Here is a 22,074-nt window from a genome sequence, read left to right as displayed (position 1 = left end):
GCGGGTAGGTGCTTAATGGGAAGCATGATGAAATAAGAATGAGCAAATCTTCCACCTGATATGTAGCTATTCTGTGGACAAAAGTGATGAAAATATGAAAGGAAAGGAAGGCCGCTTTTCTGTCTAATGCACAGAAAAATATTTCTTCACATTTACAGATTAATTCTGTTCATAATTTTGCAGTTTATTCATGAACATTCATCTCCATAAATGTTCCTCATAGTGGGGACTGAAGCTCTCATGCTCCCGTGACAGGGCTCGGTCCCCGGTGTGCGCACGTACACATAAACACCGCACACAAGCACACACGTCTCCACTGTGGTAACCAAAGAGACACAACGGCAGCATGTGCCGAATAGACAGGGAGGAGACCGAAGAGAGGGCAAAATGGAAGAATGGTGTGACATGGCAAATATAGTTAGTGCAAAAATATAATCAGTGAGGGCCACCTAAAATTAGCAACAAGCACTTCCAGCTCCGTACAACTGGAGTGCATCATTTAAACTGTCCATGAAATATGGAGAGGACAGGACTATCATCCAGGGAGAGAGGATGAGGGCAAGTGAGGATGGAGGACAGACTGGAAATAGGAACTCGGGTTGAATACTCGTGAAAAAAGGGCAAAAAGCGTATTATTGTCTCTTTATTCATGGAAAGGTTGTTAGAAACAATGTTATACAGCATCTATGTATGCAATGATTTATGTACGATTGGATGGGGTTATATTTTAAAAACATATATTATTGTACTCATGATGTATCTAAAGTATAATACTGAGGATGTTACAAAATGCATCTGATTTTTTAAAAGGTTATTATGTAAACTGAGCGCTATAACACTGACATTGTCAAAAAGTACAGCACATATTAAATTAATCTGAATAAATGTTAAACGAAAAGTATTTTTAACAAGGTCTTCAGCCCAGAGTCACAATGAAGGACTTGTACACCTCCCTGTAGGCATTTCGGAGGAGAACGTACGGGAAGCAGCTCTCCAGCATGTCTTGGCTCAAGAACGGAGACTCCTCCACGATCTAAGTGAGTGAGGTTTAAAAGGAGTCGTTAATTGTTCAATTATAAATGCTTTGAAGAAGAGAGGCATTAAAGAAGACGCTGCAGGTCTGACCAGTCATTGTAAAGAGAAAAAAATCCTCAGCTAATTAACAGCCACAGGCTTTTCCATTTAGTCAGATGATAAACTTGCAGATTCCTCTCTGTAAGTTCAAAGCGCATGAATGATTCTCTACACGCTGCCACACCTACCATGTGCAGGAGCAGGTAGATGGACTCTCGGTTTTTGATCTCCATTCTCTCCACATTTTGTCCCAACTGAAGCAGCGTGGACGAGGCCAGCTGTGGAAGGACACGAGGACAAAAAGACGTTTTTGCTGTAATTGTCCTCATTTGTCTTTCACCATATGACTTTTGCATTTGCTGAAAATCTACGCATCAGCTTGGATGAGTGTTGTCTGTGAAGCTGTTTGTTTCAGTGTTTTCTAACCTTCCGCTCTCATGATTTCTTGCTATGACTCAATTTCCACCTACACCACTTGTTGTAAGGAGAGATAAGAACTGTTTGTGTGTTTTTTTCCTTCGCAGACTTAATTATTAAGAATACTTTTAGAGCCCATCAAGCATTTCACATAAAAAACAGCCAACGTCTGATAAAAAAGATGCAGCATGATGGTGCGGGCAGTCTAACTGATCTTTTGTGTTGTATATTTGTTGTTTTACTTATTAGCTTTTCAAAGTTGGGGTGTAAACATAGTGAAAGTCAGGATTTAATTTATTCAGTATTGGTTTAAATCATTCAGTATTTGTCCAAACCACATCACAATCAGCATCTGTGTCACTCACCAGGAGAAACTCTTTGAGCTGCTGCTCGATGTTCTTGTTCTGGATGGTGAACATGGCAGCAGCCAGCTGGTTGATAGCTCTAGCTAAACAGTGGATGTTGTTGTTGTGGCCTAAAGAAATATAAATTAAAAAAAGCTATTACTACCACAGAAAGGATGAATTTGAGGCCCAACGGTTTTGGAAAATTTACTTAATGAACACTTAAGAGGAAGCATGCTGAGCATATTTCCTCTGGCTTACAGGGCACATTTTTTTCAAACATGTCAATGGAAAATCGAGGCAAAGAAAATAATCTGTGACAAATGCCACTCTGCCCTTTGATGGAAATCTGAGCTATTGCTCCTCTTAATGTTTTAGTCTAGGCACAGAGCCAGGCACTTGGGGTCAGCAGGGCCACATGCCAAGAGTAACTGTATCAATGCACGTCAGACAAAGTTATCTGTAAACAAAAGTCCCTCACAGAAACGTGTTTCTCATTAACTGACATGCTTTGCTTCAGACCATGCCAGACTGGAAAGTATGATACACAGAGATGCTAATACGCCTCATGTTTCAGGGCAGAGTACCTCTTTTACACACTATCAGCAGCCGGTAAATAATGACAGGAAGACGGACAGATTAGCCTGGAGAATAATCTCGGTCAAAAAACGACAAGCAGCTGAAAGGAACAAATAAATATTCACCTCCGTGTTCTCGGTTGTAGAACGAGTTGGGGTCGAGGGCTAATAGGGGCAGGGACACGGCAATGTAGACGAGTAACAAACGGGACAGCTTGTGCTCCTCGTCAGGGGATGTGTTATCTGCAGGTTTTTAAGTGAAACGTATAAGAAAAAAGTTAAATAAGCCATTAAAGTGCAATGCACCATATCGGGGGTGCTGATCATAGTTTAAGTGTTACCTGTCTGCATGCTGCGAATAGCTGCAACAAGGCTAGGATCGATATCACATGGTAGCCCTGCAGCAGAAGCCAGCTCATATATGCTCAGAGTTACCTGTAAGGTCACACAGTATTAGAGACAATAAGTGGATGGTGCTTGAATAGAGTGCATTTAATTTCTTTGCATGCAGCATCTCCCTTTTTACCCTAAAGTTTCCCCTTTAGGTACACAAAACGATGATTTAATGACTTGCTTGTCAGAGTTCAAATTTAATGCTTCATTTTAAACGTTTAAAATTTCCTGCATTTCCTGCAGACTGTGGGATCCTGATCTGTGCTTTGCATTTCATAACACAGCAATAACAGTTTACTTTCCAAGGAGTTACACTAAGTCGGCAGTGGATGTCTTTGTCTTGACACACGGCGTTTGATCTTGCCCTATTTCTGGTTGCATGCATGGTTGGCCTGTCTGGGCAAAATGTTTCCACTGATGTGGTTCAGAGAGCAACGCTGCAGCAGCAATCAGACTCTCTCACAGAGGCATGAGGGGGCTGCTGACGTCTTTGGGGTTATCCTGGCCCCGGACTGTGGCACGGCTGTCAAGCCTCAATCAGAAGCCAGACGTAAGTAAAGTGAGGGAGAGTTCATGAGTCACAGTCACACAGATTGGTCCAGAGGGAGATAAGGAATTTAATATGTTTGGTACTTTACCAAAATGTTGTTTCTTTAAGCTCCCCAGCTCAGATCTACTGTTGTTCTCCATCTGTTATTTTAATATATAAATTATGGAGCACCCGTACATGCTATATTCTATACTCATAAACAAGTAAATAATGATACATTTGCATTGCATTTGGAGTGTTAATACAATAACAGTGTTCATTTTTTCCACAGTGACACAACCCAAGGTCGATCAGCTGCGATGTGATGATTCACAGGCCATGAAAATTTGATTACTACACATTCGTTCTTGAGTGAGATCTCCATATATGGATGTGTTTTTCTAGCTGTAGGGTAAAAGCTGGGATTTACCTGGATGTCAGCTTCAGGGTTGCTGAAGTCTCTCAGGCACTGAATGGGTCCCGTCAGGTAGGGGCAGTGTTTATGCAGGATCTAAATTATAGAGTTATATGATGAAATATTACTGAGATCATATCTCAAGAAAGAAAAACACCTTTTTATATTAAGAGCTTTTTTCGAGAAGTTATTATTCATCTATCATGTGTAGTCTTCATTCTAGTGCAGAAGAAATGCTGTTTTAGTGTAAAATTATACGAATCATGGGGAAAAAAACCTTGAAATGAAGTGAATCTAAACTATATTCTAATCAATTTCATCATAAGATAAGTTATTTTATCATAATCCTGTTGGACATTACATCTTTCAGGCATTCCTGGACCATGGCTCTGAAGGACAGAATCACACCGATGATGGTCATCCTCTTCAGCACGTTCTCTCCACCTAGAGGTGCGTATAAAGGACATCGGGGGGTTTACAGCTGTGCTCCTGCAGCGTTTCATGCATACTCAAGCACAAGTAGAACGAGCAGACAATCCATGGTTTACATTACTGTGGGCAATTCTGTCGCTAATCATGGCTCAAGTGAACATGCTATTATAAACTATAACAGGTGAACTTGTGAAACTGGGACAAGAATGCCACTCAGGTAAAGGTGGTCAACTTACAAGATTATACACAGAGTTTTTATTTCCTGTTCAGTATATTTTTAATATTATCACGATTATTATTATTATCCATCCATCCATCCATTGTCTTCCACTTATCGTTGTTGTGTGGATATGTACATTGTTAAATTGTTATCTCCTCGCTGTGCTCCATCCTCCAGTTCTCACCTGTCAGCCTCTTTTTCAGATTGACCATTTCCTCAGGTTTGTCAAAGTTGTTCTTCATTTGTACCAGGACATCCATGTTCTCAACCACCATTTTCTACCAGCAGAGAAGGAAGCAAAATAAGTGCTAACAGTTGGATGTTAAAACAGGGAGAGGTCAAAGGTGTGAAAGAGCTGTGTGGCAGCATCGTTTCATTTCAATCATAGGTGTAAAGTGGTGAGCCAGTACAGTACAGCTGCATTAACCCCTCTCTCATGTGTGAGAGTCTATTGTTTCTCCACCAAAGCATGAGCGAAGACAAGTGTTATTAGTGGTCTGTCTCTCTGCTAGACTACAGAAAAGCCACCAAGGAGAACTGAAACAACTTGGTGAACAGACCTCAAAAGCCTTTATGCAAGACATAAAAAACAGTGCACTGCACTTGCTGCACTGTGTGCGCCGCATACACACAATCAGCAAAAGCAAAAAATGCTGACGTAAGCAGTAAATGCTGATATGAAAGCCACACCTGTGCTTTCCTAAAACAAAATATGCTCATTTACTGAAATACTAAAAGAAAACAATAAAATCGTTGAAACATTTGCACTGATTCATACTGTACCTTAAGCTCAGTGACTTGAGAGGTGATGTGCCACATCAGGTTCTCGCTCAGAAACTTCAGGCCATATGCACCAATTAGCTCTGCCAGAGCCTGTAACTCTGTTCAGAGGTTAATACGAACAATTTAAGGATAGTGAAAAGCAAGGGATCAACAGCAGTTTAAAGCGGTGCCAGATTCACAAAAGAAAGCTTAGATGAAGATGTATTTGTTTCGAGGAGATGAGAAAAGACACTGCTTAAATTTGATTTGTGAGTGTAACTGAGTCAGTGAGACAGAAACAACTGCAGCTATTAGGCCGTTCACTCGACTTGACTTCTGAATGAACACGGACAAATAAGGATGTGTGTGGCTGAAATTGGAAATAGTTCATGGACAGGCAAGTGACTCACTCTGAGGCAAACAGATACTCACTGAGGAGTAAATATAGAGAACAAAGATGTCATTGTGTGTGGGGGGGGGGGGTGTTTTGTATCCTGCACATGTTTGCATGCATGAGCCGAGGTCTTTAGCGAAGTGCATATAGCCTTAGTGTAGTCATAAAGAGGTACATTACTCCTGCGGGGTGGTGTGGAGGTGGACCCGGAGGTTGTGTGGAGGAGAGACATGCTGGAATAATTATGAGGTATGGAGGGAAAAGTGGATGAGATGATAAGTAATACTGCAATTCAAATTATCCAAGCAGGGCCAGAATAAACTGCATGACACAGCGTGTGCAAGAAAGTACTTCACACCGCCGCAGTGACAAGCTCCACATCCTCTTGTGCAATAGCGCTTCCTCTGCATGCCGTCACAGCAGTCGACGAGACATACGTGATTTTTCTAAACAGAGTGAGTCATCTCATGTACTCTGGAATCACCATCACTAAACTTCCACAGGGGAATTATTTTGAGTCTATCAGGCATACAAACATGGTTTGGCAAAAACCAATAAAAGATAAAAAAATAAATAAATGAAAACGTGTCCTTTGTCACAGGATAAAAAGTGTCAGCTGGGGGATCTGCTTTCAGATTACACCCAAGTGACTGAAATTATTCAGGCTACTGTAGCTTAAGTACAGGAACCGAGTGCGTGACAAGCTCATAATAAAAAGTTGGATATGTTGCTATGGATACTACGGCCTGCAAGTCACTGATAAATGTCTTCTGAATTACCAGCCCGTAACGAACCGGGCAATATAAGACTATACAATATATTTCCAAATACATCATTACCACATTCTTTTTTTTTACCCTCACTTTCACTTTTATTTTTTGTGAAAAGAAGGCGATAGCACAAAAATCTGCAAAAGGCACAGCTTGTAGGACAATTTTTTAAATTATAATAATCAAACTCCAGGCTGACCTGATATATCTGAGAACTCCTCTGCTCTGAAACTTGGTTCCGTGTCAGTAACCTGGCTCATAAAGCAGTGCAGCGTAGGACAGTGGACGATGAGGGAGTTGCTAGCCTGGCGCAGAAGACTCTCGAGGAACCTGGATAAAAGGAAAACCCACAAAACAAGAAACATATGGTAAGTGATAGAAGCTCAGCAGGATTTACCTGTATGCAAAGTGGGTTTCTGTTTGTAATGCATTTCCTACAAGTGTCCAGGAATTAATATACTTTATACATGAATCACTGTATTTTGATATGTGTGTTTAAGTACAGTAGATACACCTATACATGAGACAGACCAGTTTGTGTAGAGAGTTGTAATAGTCTGCCCTCCGTGGGAGTCGAGCGGCTGAGTTTGCTGCAGCAGTACGCTCTTCACCAGCCGGGTGACGTCCACGTTGATGTAGCACGAGAGGCTGTGCAGATTGGCTACATAGGCTCTTATCCCTGCCAGGAGGTCAGAGGGACGGGTAATCTCCTGGGTGGTCTGGTTGTAATTGGTCATTCTCACGATGATTCTGGAGAAACATGTTTAACCAACGTCACTTGTCATTGGGCTGAAGTGGACTGAGGGTGGACAGATGGGACCTTAAAATGGGTTAAACGAGCCATGGTGACTCGGCGCTGCTCCAGGGCTTCGCTGTCAGTTTTCTCTTTTTGTAAGACCTTCATTCTCTCACTTTCTGTCCTTGACATTATTTACAGTTTCAACTAATCACTGAAAGCATGCCAATCGTCAAGTGCGCTGATAATCATCAGCTAAGGCAGCGAGACTGAGTGAAGTATATACAGAGAAACACTGGGTTACCCTGGTACCAAAATCTAATCTAAACAGCAATAAGCACTGAAATGATACAGAGCAAGGGACATGATGAATCTCTTCTGAGATTTTAAGCTGGTAGAACACAGCTTGTAATGATGAGAAAGTGGGGCTCACTACAGAGATGGAGAAGGCACTTTACAAGAGCCAAATGAAAAATCAAAGGCTTGCTGGTTTTTTCTGCTCTCTGTCAAGTCCTGCAAAAAAATTATTACTTTTTAGGTTTAATACTTCTGCAAGCTCTATTCATAATAGAGGTGACACTTCTAAACAGAATGCATGCAGCTCCCATTCAACTAATTTTAACATATAGTGAGCATTGTGTTGATATGCACAATGTTACATTTGCATAGCATAAATTAACATTAGATCTTTTTTTGCAATTAAAGCAATTGTGAGCATTAGATTTCTGCTCCTATGTGCTCGTATATAAAAACCCGTATCCCCACATACTCAGAAAGACGCGTCTCAAGTTGAGATATGAGGAACTCTGTAGGGACAACGATGTGGTCGAAAACAACAAAGTCACCGCAAAGACTGTAGCAGGAGCAGAGCTCTGTCAGCATCAGGTGCAGCTTGTCCATGCTAGAAAAAAGGAGGCAAGAGAGAAGGGAGGGTATAATTGTAAAGACAAATATTCGACAATAACACTGTAAAACATATCTGGTTTATGTGTAAGCTGAGGCTGAGGGGAGGAAAAATGAATTGACAGAATTACAACTTTATTAATGAGCTTTCTAAATTTGGCTACTTACACGATGTGATCAGACGCTGAAAACACTGAAATAAAATGTAATGCCAGTAAAACAGTGCTGTGTGTTCTATCTAAAGGGCGATGGTGCTTCGTTTTTCACATTTAAAGGCTTGACTCAGCACCTGACTGATTCACCTCAGAGGGACTTAAAGTCCAAAATCAATTACACCTTGCGAAAGAGTACTTTCATCCTCTTTTCCTAATAACTAAAAGCAAGAAATTTGCGAGGCAGTGAAAGAACTGATTTGATCCGATTCTCTTGCGTGATTATGCAACTGCTCTTTGACTTCAACGAGCTCTGCTGAAAAAAAAAAGCATTTCCAGAGGGTAATAGGGGTGCGTCAGCTAAACTCATTTAGACATACTCAAACCATCTGCCGGTTCAGAAGAGGTGAAAACAAATCATATGGTTGAGAAAGAGATGAAAATAATCAGGGCAAACAAAAAGAAAGCTGACTTGTTAGCGACCGTCCTGTCTTTCCTGAGGCTCTCAGCGCCTGGCTTTTCTTTTTGGACCTCTCCTTTTTTTGGCATCTGCTTTTTTTGCTTTCTGTATCGGGCAGCGCTGATGGTCTCCGCGCAGTGCTTCGGCAGCAGCTGAGGGGTTATCAAGTAGGAAAATGCATGCAAAAAAAGAAAGGAGAAAGACAAAGACAGATTGAGAAAGAGAGAGAAGGAGGGTGGTAGAATTAAATCCATGCAAATATAAAGTGACATCTTCAAAAACACATTATGCAACTTTTCATTCGCATTGCAGAAATCTTGTCAAAAAGTAACCGTTTCATCACATTTTTCTCAAGGGATTAAAGAAACAACATGACTTAATCAAATCCAGAAATGCAGACCTGCCTTATCATTTTATTCAAATTCCCAAGTCTGTTCCCTGCCTCCAGCTATGGCAAGTGTGATTACATTTGGATATGGATTTTGGCAGGGCAAATCTGTTAGATAATTAGTTTTTTAAAGCCTGAAATAGACTGGGACTTCACCTGATCGCAGAGGTTGCGCTGCTCAGCACATATCTCTAACACAACAGTGCTGGTCTGCTTGGCTATCTGCTCCAAGAAGGTGACACACAGGCGCAGACTTCTCTTCTCCATTGCCTGTACCTGGAGACACAAGAAACACAAGTGTGTGTGTGTGTGTGCTGGCACACAAAACACAGAACATGGAGGAAGGTATGTGCAAACATACAGACAGGTACCTGTCAAAGCACAAATACCTCTACACTGTTGAATGAGCTGTTTTAATCAACTTAAGTACTGCAGACTGAGCTGGGAAAGAGTGTAGATAAAGACAATGCACAAATCTGCACTCATTTAGTCACAACAAAAAGAGGTCTCGATTTCTGTGTAAAATTATTAACTTTGTCATCAATGTATAATGCATGCTATAGCAGTCATAAACTACGATTCACCACGAGAGCTACAAATCAACAATCATGTCTGCTGTCCTCACCACCTTTAGCTGGTGATTTATAGCTTCCTCAGCAAGATAACTGAACACTGACCTCTTCTGGGCAGAGAGGGTCTCCACTCTGACTGAAGTGAGCACAGGCCAAAGGGAAGGCCATGAGGTAACGCTTCATGGTCACCTCCTCGCTGCTCTGGGTAAACATCTTCTCAAAGACACGAGGGTAGAAGCTGTAAAACAGAAAAAAGAGTTGTGAGAGAAGAGAAGAGAAGAGAAGAGAAGAGAAGAGAAGAGAAGAGAAGAGAAGAGAAGAGAAGAGAAGAGAAGAGAAGAGAAGAGAAGAGAAGAGAAGAGAAGAGAAGAGAAGAGAAGACTGACCAGAAGATGGACAGCTCAGATGTCTCATACAGCATTTCTTCTACAGCGTCCACCATCTTCGTGTGAAACTGCGTCAAGTTCATCACTTTTGCCAAGTCGGGATAGTCCTTTAGCGGAAGGGGGGCCTTATTCACACTTGTGTAGGCCTAAAAAAGATGAAGATGCGACGCTGATTTCTGCTGCAAACATGCATTTTACCTGAACTCTACATCACAGTCTATGCATTAAACTTGCTTACCTGTAATCTTAGCCAGTCCAGTCTAAGAGCCCTGAAATCAAACTCCTCTTTGTTGTCCACTGCAGGGGAAAAGCCAGTCATGGTCATTATAATTCTGGTTACTGATAAGTGTCTTTATTTGGTTGCTTCCTTGTCTATTCACAGGTAAATGCTCAGTAATGCTTTTGATTACCTTGTTTGACTGAGAGACCAGAGAGAGTTGAAACAAACGAGCTCATTAGGACTGACTCCTCCTCTGGACACACGTACATGTTCTACGATGGAAAAAAGAAAATACTCTAATAAACACTCTAATAAAAAAAACACTGTGTGCTTTAAACTACTGCTTTATATTCACACACATACTCCTACGTTCAGGTACCTGTATGGTGTCGTTGAGAACTAAGGCATCAAACTGTGCCAGGTACTGCACATGGTAACGCTGAACTACGTTGTTGTACTTTCTCATTAGACCTCTTAATTTCTCCATGTAGTACAGCAACTCAGCCAGCTGACTGGAAAATGTAAAAAAAAAAATCGTGAAAAGAATGAACGGACACAGAAAACTGTCATTTGAAAGTTGAAGCCATGATCAGATATACAGTATCAAATCAAAAAAGGTTTTTTTTTGTGAGTGGCATGCCTCATTTATTTCACTGCTGCTGATCTCTGCCCAGCGTCAGCATCACTAGCAGCTACAGCAGCCCATAGCCACGCTTTACTTTCTCTGCACTTACTTGTCAATGTAGTCCTCGGGAACCTTTAACTTTGGCATATTCTCAGAGTGTCTGACGAGCCAAAGGATCTCGTCACGGGAAAATGAAAGAGCCATGAAGACAAACAGCGCCTTGGGGATTTGATTGGCACACAGAACACAGAAGAAAAATGAATGTTAGGAAAAAGTTTCAGATTTGGTTTGGTAGCAGTTAAATTACCATGAAATGTGAGACTGCTGGATGTGTGATGTCTACGGCCAATTATCACAATGTGAATGTGTCTTTGTGAAAGATCTTGCAATAACGACGTTACTGGTCTACCTTAGGTCCCAGAAGTCCAGGCTCATCCTCCAGAACTTTACATAATTCCTTCAATGCCCCTCTGAGGAAATGCCGCCTCTCTCTGTGCATGGCCCCGCTATCCAGAGAAAAATACACAAGGTTACTGGTGTTATAGCTCATGTCACAGATAAAATATATGAAATAAAAACATGCCGTCTCCTGCCAGGCTTACCCATTGACTAAAACATGCTCACGGCATTCCTTGATGTCTGCAATTCGTTTGTTGTATCTGATGAAAAAGAAAAAACATGTTAATAAGATCAAATATTGCTGCGATAATGACAAAGTGTCTTCATTTTCTTTATTAGCTTCATGTTAACCTCAGTCTCAGTTTTTATTAGAAATTAATATATGAAAAGATACTGCACTATAAATCAAGAGGATACTCTAAACATTATACTACAAATCACACCACAATCACAGAAAGATCTGTTTCTTATCATTTCTTGTTGACCTTTTATCCCTCTATTCCTAATTTCAATTACAGTGCGAGTCTGTTAAGGAGCCAATCTGCTCTGGTCGTCAGCTTTGACAGCTTGAAATCTCAGAATAGCATTATCTCATACCCATGATCTGATTTCTTAATTAGGGGCTTTTTCTCACAGTCCCCAATGCAGAGTACACTATAGCAGCATCGGCTGCATACCCTTTAATGTTGTCGAAGAGGTCCTCTGACACTTTGTGTATGTTGAGGACTTCATCTCTGGTGAGGGTCAGGTAGATGCCGCTTCGCAGGCCCATCTTCCACAGCTCCTGGGAGGCTTGGTTTGAATTAAGGCTGCTGTGGCACAGCAGGAAGCCAACTACAGGAAGGACAGTTAGCAACTGTCATCAAACAGTCTACACAACTGAAGGAATACTGCTAGTTACTATGTTACATATTTCTTTCTTTTCTTTCTTTTCACAACTTGAATTCCCAAAAGTATCTGATATTTAAGCTGAGAAAATGTATCGTTTTAAGATAGCAAGTATGAATTTAACGGCAAGAACACATCTTGGAAAAGCTGGAATGTGGGTAAGAAAATCATAGAAGAAATAACTGATGCTAAAGCTACAGCTGAAGGAGCATTTTACAACTAATAAGGTAAATTTCCCACACTCTGTAACATAACTGGGTTGATGATAGACAGAGATTCACCAGTATACAAAAAAGTGCATCCACAAACTGTGGCACAATTTCAGGATAATATTCCTTAACGTAAAATTTCAAAACTTTCACAAAGATTACATAAAAACATCAAAAGGTTCCAAGAATCTGGAGAAATCTCTGTGTGCAAAACCACGGCCAAAATTTAAAATAAGGTGCTCGTGATGTTTGGGCTCTCAGGTGGCCCTTCATTAAAAACGAGCATGATTCGTGAACACTTCCAGAAATCACTGTCTGTGGACACAGTTCACACAAATGCAGGTTAAGCCTCTATCAGATGGATAGATGGATACCCCCATCTGCCCTCTTCTCTGGGCCAGAAGTCATTAAAATGGGCTGAGGCAAAGTGGAAAGCTTTGGGTTAGAGGAATCAAAATCTGAAATTCTTTCTGGAAAACATGGACACCACATCCTCTGGACTAAAGAGAAGAGAAACCATCTTGATGTCAAGGTCAGTTCAAAAGTCTGCATTTCTGATGGTTATGAGTGTTATGAGTGTCTGTGAAATTGGCATTTTGCACATCTAGAAAGGCACCAACAATGCAGAACAACATATGCTCCCATCCAGATAATGACTTTTTCAGGGAAGACTTTATTTCAGTGCGACAATGTTAAACCGCTGTCATGTTCCTGGGTCTGTCGACCCAGCGTTTTAGTTTATTTGGAAGTTGATGTTTGTTTAAGCTCATTAAGTTGGTGAAGTTCATTTGTTTATTACATTCCCTTTGTGTTTTCAACCCCTGTGTTAAGTAGGGTTGCCAACCGTCCCTTGAAAAACGGAATCGTTCCGTATTTGGAAACAAAAGTATTGAGCTGAAAAGGGACGCACTTTATCAAATGGTTAAAAAAATAATTTCACACACAAGAAAAAGAGCTAAAAAATTCCCCACACTGGCAAAGGTGAAGACAATCGGGTCGCCCAACCCTGGCCACGAGGTGTCCCCTATTTATTTTTCAAGGAGTTGGCAACCCTAGTGTTAAGTCTTTCTTGCCCTTCATGTGTTTCATGTCTTTTGTTAAGTTCATGTCGTCTGTGTTTCATTATGTTTCCTGTTTTATTTTGAAAGAGGTCCTGTGTTCCTGCGTTTAGTTTTACATTTCCCCTGTGATGTCGTTATGTTCATGTGTGTCAGCTGTTTCCCCATGTGTTGCCACTTGTCCTGATAACTTCTTGTGTGTATTTAAGTCCTCTGTCTTCCTGCGTTCAGCATTGTGTCCTCCTTCATGCTGTGTGTTTCTCTCTGCGGCTCCCTGTGTGTGTTTTCTTAGAATCTTCCCAGTTTAGGTTTGGTAAAGTTTTCTGTTCAGCAATAAAAGCTGGCATTTTGAGTTCAGTCCTGTTTCCCTTGAGTTTGCGTTTGGGTCCAATTCCTGCCTGCACACAGCCGAATCATGACAACCACATACTGCATCTAATACAGCAGCATGGCTTCATGCTGTAGAAGAGTCCGAGTGCTGAACTAGCCTGTCTCCAGACGTTTCACCAACCGAGAAATACAACAAAAAAGACCCAGGACTGTGGAGCAGCTGGAATCCAATATCAGATAAGAACAGGACAACATTCCTCTTCCTAAAGTTCAGCAGCTGCTCTCCTCAGCTCCAGATGTTTACTGTTGTTAAAAGAAGAGTGGTGCTGCACAGTGGGGAAAAATGACCCTATTCAAAATTAACTCTATTATTTTCGTAATTTTTTCAGTTGGAACATTTGATATGTTTTCTGTGTTCCACATGTGAATAAAAATGGGTTTATGAGATTTGCAAATCACTGAATCATGTTTTTATTTACATTTACACTGTATCCCAATACCTAGGGAACAAACACAGTTTGTTACCATCTCGTTAGTGCTATGAGTCCAAAGCTTGGCTAGTCCCGGGATGGTGTGCAGTATGTCCTTAAAAAAAAATGAGGAAACTGGAAAAGTGAATTACAAAAGAAGGACCAGGCCTGATTAAACTACTATCTACAGAAGACAAACAGTATCTGAAAGTCACGATCTTAGGAAATGGTGCAAAAAAAAAGCCAACAAAGATATGACACAGGACCTCAGAGACGCATCTAGAGCTTCAGTTTAACCATCAGCTGTTTGCTGAACCTTCATTAGAATTGGTGTCTGTGGAAGACAAGAAGCCATTCTCATGAAGGGCAACAGGGAACAGAGGCTGAGGTGTGCTGAATTAGCGCCCGGACCTCAACATCACTGGAGCAGTGTGGGATCATTTTAATACAGAACAGAACAAAAGACAGGCATCGTCCAAAGAAGAGCTTTGAACCCTTCGAAGAGCCTCAAATTAGTCTTTATTTCTACAGTGTTGTTTATCACAACACAGTCGCCTCAAGGCGCTTTATATTGTAAGGTAGACCCTATAATAATAGAAACAGAGAAAACCCGACAACCATATGACCCCCATATGGCGACATTGGAAAGGAAAGACTCCCTTTTAACAGGAAGAAACCTCCAGGAAAAACAGGCTCTGGGAGGGGCGGGGCCATCTGCCGCGACCATTTGGGGTGAGAGAAGGAAGACTACTTAAAGAAATGACAAGACAGAGAGCCCAGGTTCCTTAGAAGTGTACATACTCAATTTTTAACTTACATGCTGTGTTTTCATTCATGTTTGCACGTTTCTATAAATCACTGCATCTATTTCCCATTTTCCTCACAAAATCATAAATAAATGAGGGGTGGCTTAACTATTACTGTGCACCCATTTTTCTCATGTGTGTTACATGTGGGTATATCCAATAGGTTCTCAAACCACTTAAATTCTGTAACAAATACATTTAAATTGGAAATATAGAAACACTTACTAATAATCCAACGCTCCATTGTCTCCATAGACAGGTATTCGCACGCCATCTGTAGAAGACAACCAACTTATTAACTCCCACAGACTCATTTACTGTTGGCAACATGAATAAAGTCTTTACTTCAGCTGTTATACATCCCTTTTCTATACTGTGTTTTGGTCCTTTTTCATTTGCAGGAGTATTCGCTGCCTTCCAAAGTGTAGATTTTTATACAAGACAAAGTATATTCAATATAAAAAAAAGTTGGGGCATAAGCAGAAAAAAGCTAAAGGCACACAGTTTTCATAATTAAGTGTTTTAAAGATGCAGAATAAAAACAGAACTCACATAAATAACCTGAATAAATGCATTCACTCTTATGCTGGTAGTAAAACATTGTCATATTTCTCTACACCTCGTCTCACTATTTCAAAACAGGAGTTGAGGGTATGAGAGGAAATGAGACTCACAGTGTCACAACAGGCTGAGTCCAGCATGGCAGCTGGAGCACTGAGCAGGCTGAGGAGCTGGGCGCTTCGCCACTGCTCTGCTGGCAGGTTCCTCCGTGGGTAGACCATCTTCAGCGAAAGCAATGCTGTTGTCACAGCCTGACAGAGGGATAGAGGTGCAAAGGACACCAAGTGAGGAAGACGGATGGATATGAGAACATTTTAAAAGCCAAAAGGATGAAATTCTGAGAGAAGGCAATGCTTTAAAAACCTGATAAATGGTCATTTGTTTTGTTGCACGCACACGGGCATATTTCAAGATAACCCATGAGTAAACCCTTTTAATGGTTCATCATTGAAAAACAAAATAGTGGAGAAAAAGGCAAACTATAATAAAACGTTTTTGTTTCATAGAGTGGTGAAGGCATAAAAGAAGTTGGGTTGTTCAGGTGCAGGGAAAAAAGAAAAACACCTTTTATATAAAAGAACTAGCATTTTGCATACTTTACTGTATTTAAAGTTTACCTTTGTACTTGGACAGCTAATGACACATTTTTGAATTTACCTTTGTATGAGGGCCAAACTCCTCCGTGAGCTTCTTCCAGGGATGATCATACTCCAGAAACATCTGGCCAAGCCGAGGGTAGGAGGGGTCACTGTAGGGGTCACATTCAGTGGAGGCATGACAAGAGCAGCAAAGCTGCAATACCAGTGCAGCACAGTACTATTTTAATCCAACTTACAAGGTTTTAATGAGAATAAAAACATCTGATTTAGATTTGTAATATTTTATGCGACTTACTTTGGAGTTGCTGAAATAATTCAGACTGTGGTTACTGCAAATGGCCTTGCATTAGCCAAACAAAGTGCGGCTTTTAAAGTAAGTAGTAACTAATGCTTAAAGTTCAAATGTATTATAATGATTAGAAAAATTGGAGTATTTGTGGATGAAGCGTTTAGCACTTGAAATTGTTTGCAGCCACTTTAAAAAGCTGCACGACGTTTGCTGAGGCGTCCATCTTTTCCCCACCTGCTTCCATTCGTCATCTCGTGGGCACAGTTGAACATTCCCACCAGGGCCTTCTTATCATCGATGCGAGAGAGCGTGATGATAACGGAGGTGTACGTGATGATCAGATCCAAGTAGTTTTTGGTGAAGTCAAAGTTGGTTGTCTGAAATCACAATTTTAGTGTCATCATTTGCTCTACGTTCCATTTCAGATATCACATATTAAAGGCAAAAAGATTATTTTGGATGGGTTTGGTGTGAAATATAAAGAACAGGTGCAATTTTAAATGTGGCAATAGAGGAAGAAGATGAAGCTCGGGCGTGAGAAGAAAAAGCAACATAATGTGCAATGTGTAATCAGGCTGCAGGAATAAGAAACACAGCAGCAGTATCAGAGTGACTGGTGACCAAAGCGAACAGGTAACAACTTTAATGTTTTCATCGAAACACTACCCACAGAGTAAATACTTACTATATCAAAGAAACACTGACAGGCGTCGATGGTGTTCAGCAACTCATAAACATGGTCCTGAATGGAAAAAGGAGGATTGGATTACAAATGACAGACCTGCATAATAAGAAAATTTGCCTTTGGTCATTATAAAGTTTAAAGAAAAATTTATAATCATGAATAATTTATATCATGATTGAAGTCTTACAAATACCATGAATGTCTTGGCATTGCTGCAACCTCCACACAGAGAAAAATGAATATTTTGAGAAAGGTGTTAAAACCACAATGAGCTAACTGCCCTCGGTGTATGCAATATAATCAATTGCTTTCTTAGGTCACAATAAACCACTCTATATGTAAATGTATTCTAATAACAAAAGGTCTGAAATAGTGAATGTGCAGAGCGAACAACGAGACAAACGTCACTCTGTTTACGACCGCCGGCACTGCGCTCTATTTTCAGGTTTGTCTTTTCTTATGCAGTAGAGTGAAAGTCTTGAGCCACCACTCATTTCTTCTATATCCTATATTTTGCTATGAAACCAGGAAATGGGTTCAACGATTTATAACCGTATGCAAGAACACATAGAAATACCACAAATAAGGCCAAAACTGAGTTTGTACAAATATAAAGAGCTTGTAAGTCAATATTCAGTATGATCGCCTTTATTCTTCAACACAGGCTGAAATCTCTCAGACTGTCTTGTAATTTCTTTAACCTCCTAAGACCCGAACTCTTCCATGGCATGTATTTTTAATTTTTCTTTGATATTTGGTCATTTTGGGGCCCGATGAATGTAAAAACAAAGAATTACCAGATTTTTTTTTAACCTTATTTTTGTTTTTAAGGAAAAAAAAGAGCCAAATATGAGGATATTCGTTTAAAATTTTGATAGAACAGTAGCAGTATAATGTCCTCGTAAGTGGCTATCAGGCCCTTCTAGAGCAAAATTCAGTATTTTGGTCTAAATAACCCAAAATGTGATGTCCACATATGTGGACGCCAGGTCCTAGGAGGTTAAGTCGTCTTCAGGTATAGGTCAGGCTTCTCAAAGGACATCACAAATGTCCTCTTAGGATTCTGGATGCCCTTTGTTCCATTCCCGATGATCCCACGCTGCCTCAGTAATGTTGAGGTCCTGGCTCTGGGGAGGACAGTCCATGACTGATAATGTTCCACTGTATATTTTTCTGTTCAGGTCACAGTGTGTTTGCTAAGCTGAAAAATTCATCTGTTGTCAATCAGAGACTTTCCATGGTGGCCTGAAATCACAAGATCCCCAACAGCACTGCTGAAACTATGACAGAGCCTCCACCATGTGTTATAGATCACTATGGACACTCGCTGTTGTACCTCTCTGCTGATCTTCTCCTTCCAGATTTAAGTTCATCACTCTCACTGATTTTCAGTTCCACCATGATATCTGATGGGACTTTGGTAGATGGATGAACTGAAGAGCCAGGTGCACGTCTCGGATTCTAATCCAGGTCTCTGTTGGATTTTTTTCCTGTTTCTTGAGGACTTCATCATATATGTGCCAGGTTTTTGGCTAATTTTCTTTGAGATTCATTTTGTTGGTTTGATTTTATGCTTATCTTTAGTATTTTTTATAGATTCAACTAAAGACATAAGAAAAAGCTGTTCTTTCCAACAAGATAAAAATTGGTTTATGTGTAGATGCTTGTTCAGCCCTTGATTTATGTGTCTTTTTTATTCTTGAATGATTCATAGGTCAATGTTACGTGGCTTAACAAACAAAAGTATTCCTCTGAAAGGGATCAGGTACAACGTCTGGACGGAACAGAAAATGAGTGAAAAAGCAGCCAAAGAAAAACTTTAAGAGGCACTGTCACGGCACTGGGTCTGTAGCCCAGTGTTTTGTGTTTAATTTCTATCCCTCAATTATTGTTAGTCATGGTTTTGTTCTCTTGATGGTTTTCTGTTCACATTATATTTGTTTTTAGCTTCTAGTTTCAGTCACCGTGTCCTCCTTGTGTTCCACATTTCATATCCAGTCACTCATGCCTCTGTGTCAAGTCCGTGTCTCTGTGCATATGCTATGTTAGTGTGTTCAGTTTTGCTTCCCCTTTGTCTTATTTTTGTCTGATTTGTCCCAGCTGTGTTTCCACCTGTTTCCCATCCTCTCATTATCCTGCCTGTGTATTTAAGTCCTCAGTCTTCCCCTGTTTGTTGTCGCGTCCTCTTCATTTGCTGTGTGTTCCTGCATAAGTGCCAGGTTCCCTGGCCACATCATATGATGTCAAGTTGTCTAGTCATTTGTAGTTAAGTGCATGATTCTTAGTTCAAGTTAATCTTTTGTTTGTTTCTTTTTCAGTGATCATGTACCTAGTGTTAGTGTGTATTTTCCAGCAATAAAGCTGCTGCCTTTTTGTTAATTATTCTGTCTGTATCCTGCATTTGGGGCCTACATCCTGCCTGCCACACAGCACAACCATGACAGAGTCTGAATAACCTCCAGAAAGCCTGCAGAACTATTGCTCAAGACAATTTTAAAAAATTATAAGAAAGTCGGGTTCTTTAAAAGCAAAATATAAAGAAATGAGCGGCGGCTCAAGATGTCTTCACAGTTCTACATAAGAAATGATGCACAAGTAATTTTCAGTGTGATTAACTTTCACTTTTTCAATTATCATATATTGTGTTTCAATAACATACTCAATATCAAAAAACAACTGTGAGATTTTAAATGTGAATGAATGTGAGATGATGAAAAACAACTATATTCACCCTGAATTCAATGACATCCAGGAAAGATTCGTAGTAGCTCGTTGTGTTGGACAGCACTTCTGATTTCTGTCGCTGGATGCTGGTCAGATTTTGCTAAACAATAATGGAGACATCAGAGGTTAGATGTGAGGTGATGTTTAACTTCCTCTGTGGTTGATAGTGATTCATGAATTACAAGAAATACATGAACATAATACATAAAGAACATCAGCAAATTGGTAAATACTTTACAGTGCACTGCAAAAAAACACAGAAGTGCTGCTTTCATAAATCAATTTTATGTTCTCGAGAGCTCAAACTTTCATTTTCGCACGTTAATCTTTCTGGTACAACACAAGCAAAGCACTTTCTGGCATATTTAATGATGTTTTCATTTTCATTTCAAGAAACAGAACCTTTATGAACACAAGCCGACAAAACAAGAAGAAAAACATAGAGACGAACATTCGGGGAAAAATACGCTTGAACAAAAGCGGTTTGCACTTACAATGTTTCCCCTGTAGTCGATGTTGGGGAATCTCTTGTTGATATACTTGATGGCAGATTCCATGGCCTTATCTGTCAGGAAGGAGGGCCGCAGTTTGGGATCTCCACATGTCTAGATGAGAGGTGTGGAGATTAAGGACAGGAACATGTACAATATATTCTATGTCATGTTTTCACATTTCAGTTTCATAGCTTTTATTTTTTGTTTTTATTTTTAAGAGCCGCTCGACGATAGGTAGAAAATGCCAATGACAAGAAAACAATTAAAGTAACTTGGCTTTGCTTTCACTACCCCTTTAAACAACCTCTTGAGCAAGATCATTAACATAAAACTGTTCCCGCAGGGCTGTTTAGAAGCTGAGAGCAAAAGGCTTCACTCAAAGCTCACAAGTGTGAGGGCAGAAGTGGAAAAATGCATTTGTTGGGGTTTTGCTGAAGTCTCAGCTGTTTATCCACTTCCCCTTGATGAATAGCATGCACATGGATGCAAACTGCATGCCGTTTCTCGAAATGTGTTGGTTGTCGGTGTGAATCCATTAGTCTCTCCAGTCATTTTACAATTGCCAAGACTCACGCTATCGACACACATGTGGCTAAAATGATCGTATATTTTTATTTGTTCACTAATTTTACTGCTTTTGTGGGAGTTTTACAGCTTTATGTTCAAAGTAACTGAAATTTGAGTTGACTGACAGCACAGACCAACTTCCTGTTTGCACTTCCTCTCCTCAAAAATACATTCAGCTAGAGCCTCAGTTGACAGTTTTCCCATCTTGCAAAGCCAGTAAACACACAAAGCAGTTCCCCCAGCTCATAGTTTATATCTTTATATCTCTATATCTCTATATCTCATAGCCAGAGTTTAAACTCCACCTTCAGAAAACCCTCCTGAGTTTGAGAATTTGTAAATTTCATGTCATCTGTACTGGTATAGCTCCTGTTTGAAGTTTGTTACTTCCGTGCAACTATTAGCAAACATTGTTATTGTTTTTATTGTTGCTATAAGGATGTGATCTGTACAGTGAACCTATCACTGCTTTGTAAAGGTTGTCAGGAAACTGAAAGGAAAATGATTCACAATAACTTCAAATCGAATTTACCGCTAAGCACTGAATCAGTGTGTGCTTACGTGTTTGCTCTTAGATACATTTTTATCATTTGATAAATCATATTTACACCAAAATAAATAAAATGAACAAGAAGTTCCTTATTTCTCCTCTTTGTAGTTCACACCATTTGTCTCTTAACTCTTCCTCTTTTTCCCCTCACCTTCTTAATGTAGTTCATTCGTATCAGCACCCCATTTCCTCTCTCATTGAGGATGGTGAGTTTTTCAGCCAGTTTCTGCTGGTAGTCCATGGCTCTGGGCACAAGATGCCTCTCCCTCCGTCCAAGCCTTGGCCTAGTCCTGCGTAGCGGTTGAACCCTGTGAAACAAGTGCACACAAGTGCCTCACCCTCTGACAAGTCACATGGTGTAGGTGGAGACAGGAACTGACAGAGCAGAGAGTGTGAATTACGCATGTTGTGATAATTATATGCCAAAATGACAACTGCAAAAAAAATTGTAAGAAAAAATGATACTGATTTGTGAATTAATGGCAAAAGGTGTTATCTTACTGTTAAACTTACACTGATGCACTCCTTTGTTGTGTGCAGTGCTCATCACCTCCTTTTGCTTTGTAAAAAAAACAAGAACAAACAAACAAACATTGTAAACAGGAAAAATGAAGAAAAGTTACAGTACAATTATATTAACAGCATTTACAATGATCACTTTGAATATTAAACTTT

The 22,074-nt window shown here is 40.2% G+C and overlaps 1 protein-coding gene across 1 annotated transcript; it reads right to left on the bottom strand.

The window, feature by feature from the left end:
• Window positions 1–633: 633 nt before the first annotated feature.
• Window positions 634–21,704, bottom strand: LOC147331529 (nck-associated protein 1-like). Its single transcript, XM_086293941.1, has 31 exons — window positions 21,551–21,704; window positions 20,283–20,393; window positions 19,796–19,888; window positions 17,065–17,121; window positions 16,614–16,756; window positions 16,149–16,239; window positions 15,605–15,742; window positions 15,156–15,204; window positions 11,847–12,003; window positions 11,373–11,429; window positions 11,180–11,276; window positions 10,880–10,989; window positions 10,525–10,657; window positions 10,336–10,417; window positions 10,164–10,222; window positions 9,926–10,071; window positions 9,645–9,777; window positions 9,124–9,243; window positions 8,592–8,731; window positions 7,834–7,965; window positions 6,860–7,078; window positions 6,528–6,658; window positions 5,186–5,283; window positions 4,587–4,680; window positions 4,112–4,194; window positions 3,766–3,846; window positions 2,755–2,848; window positions 2,540–2,656; window positions 1,857–1,966; window positions 1,263–1,352; window positions 634–1,033 (listed from the first exon to the last, which is right to left on the bottom strand). Exons 1-31 carry the CDS (start codon window positions 21,638–21,640, stop codon window positions 917–919), a joined length of 3,372 nt encoding a protein of 1,123 aa, XP_086150067.1. The 5' UTR covers window positions 21,641–21,704; the 3' UTR covers window positions 634–916.
• Window positions 21,705–22,074: the final 370 nt, after the last annotated feature.

This window comes from Aulonocara sp. 'chitande type north' Nkhata Bay, linkage group LG5 (genome assembly GCF_057382095.1).
Source record: "Aulonocara sp. 'chitande type north' Nkhata Bay isolate Kocher_YH1m ecotype deep benthic linkage group LG5, A_spYH_male_GT1.1, whole genome shotgun sequence".
Taxonomy (NCBI): domain Eukaryota; kingdom Metazoa; phylum Chordata; class Actinopteri; order Cichliformes; family Cichlidae; genus Aulonocara; species Aulonocara sp. 'chitande type north' Nkhata Bay.
The sequence above is the reverse complement of the archived record's forward strand: the minus strand, read 5'-3'. Positions and strand labels throughout refer to the sequence as shown.

Bases quoted from the DNA above. Each gene is read 5' to 3' on its own strand.
- LOC147331529 (XM_086293941.1), bottom strand. From the start codon at position 21,640: ATGGACTACCAGCAGAAACTGGCTGAAAAACTCACCATCCTCAATGAG. The intron at 19,889-20,282 runs GTAAGTGCAAAC...ATTATTGTTTAG, and splicing joins TCGACTACAGGGGAAACATT to CAAAATCTGACCAGCATCCA. The intron at 2,657-2,754 runs GTAACACTTAAA...AAAAACCTGCAG, and splicing joins TATTCGCAGCATGCAGACAG to ATAACACATCCCCTGACGAG.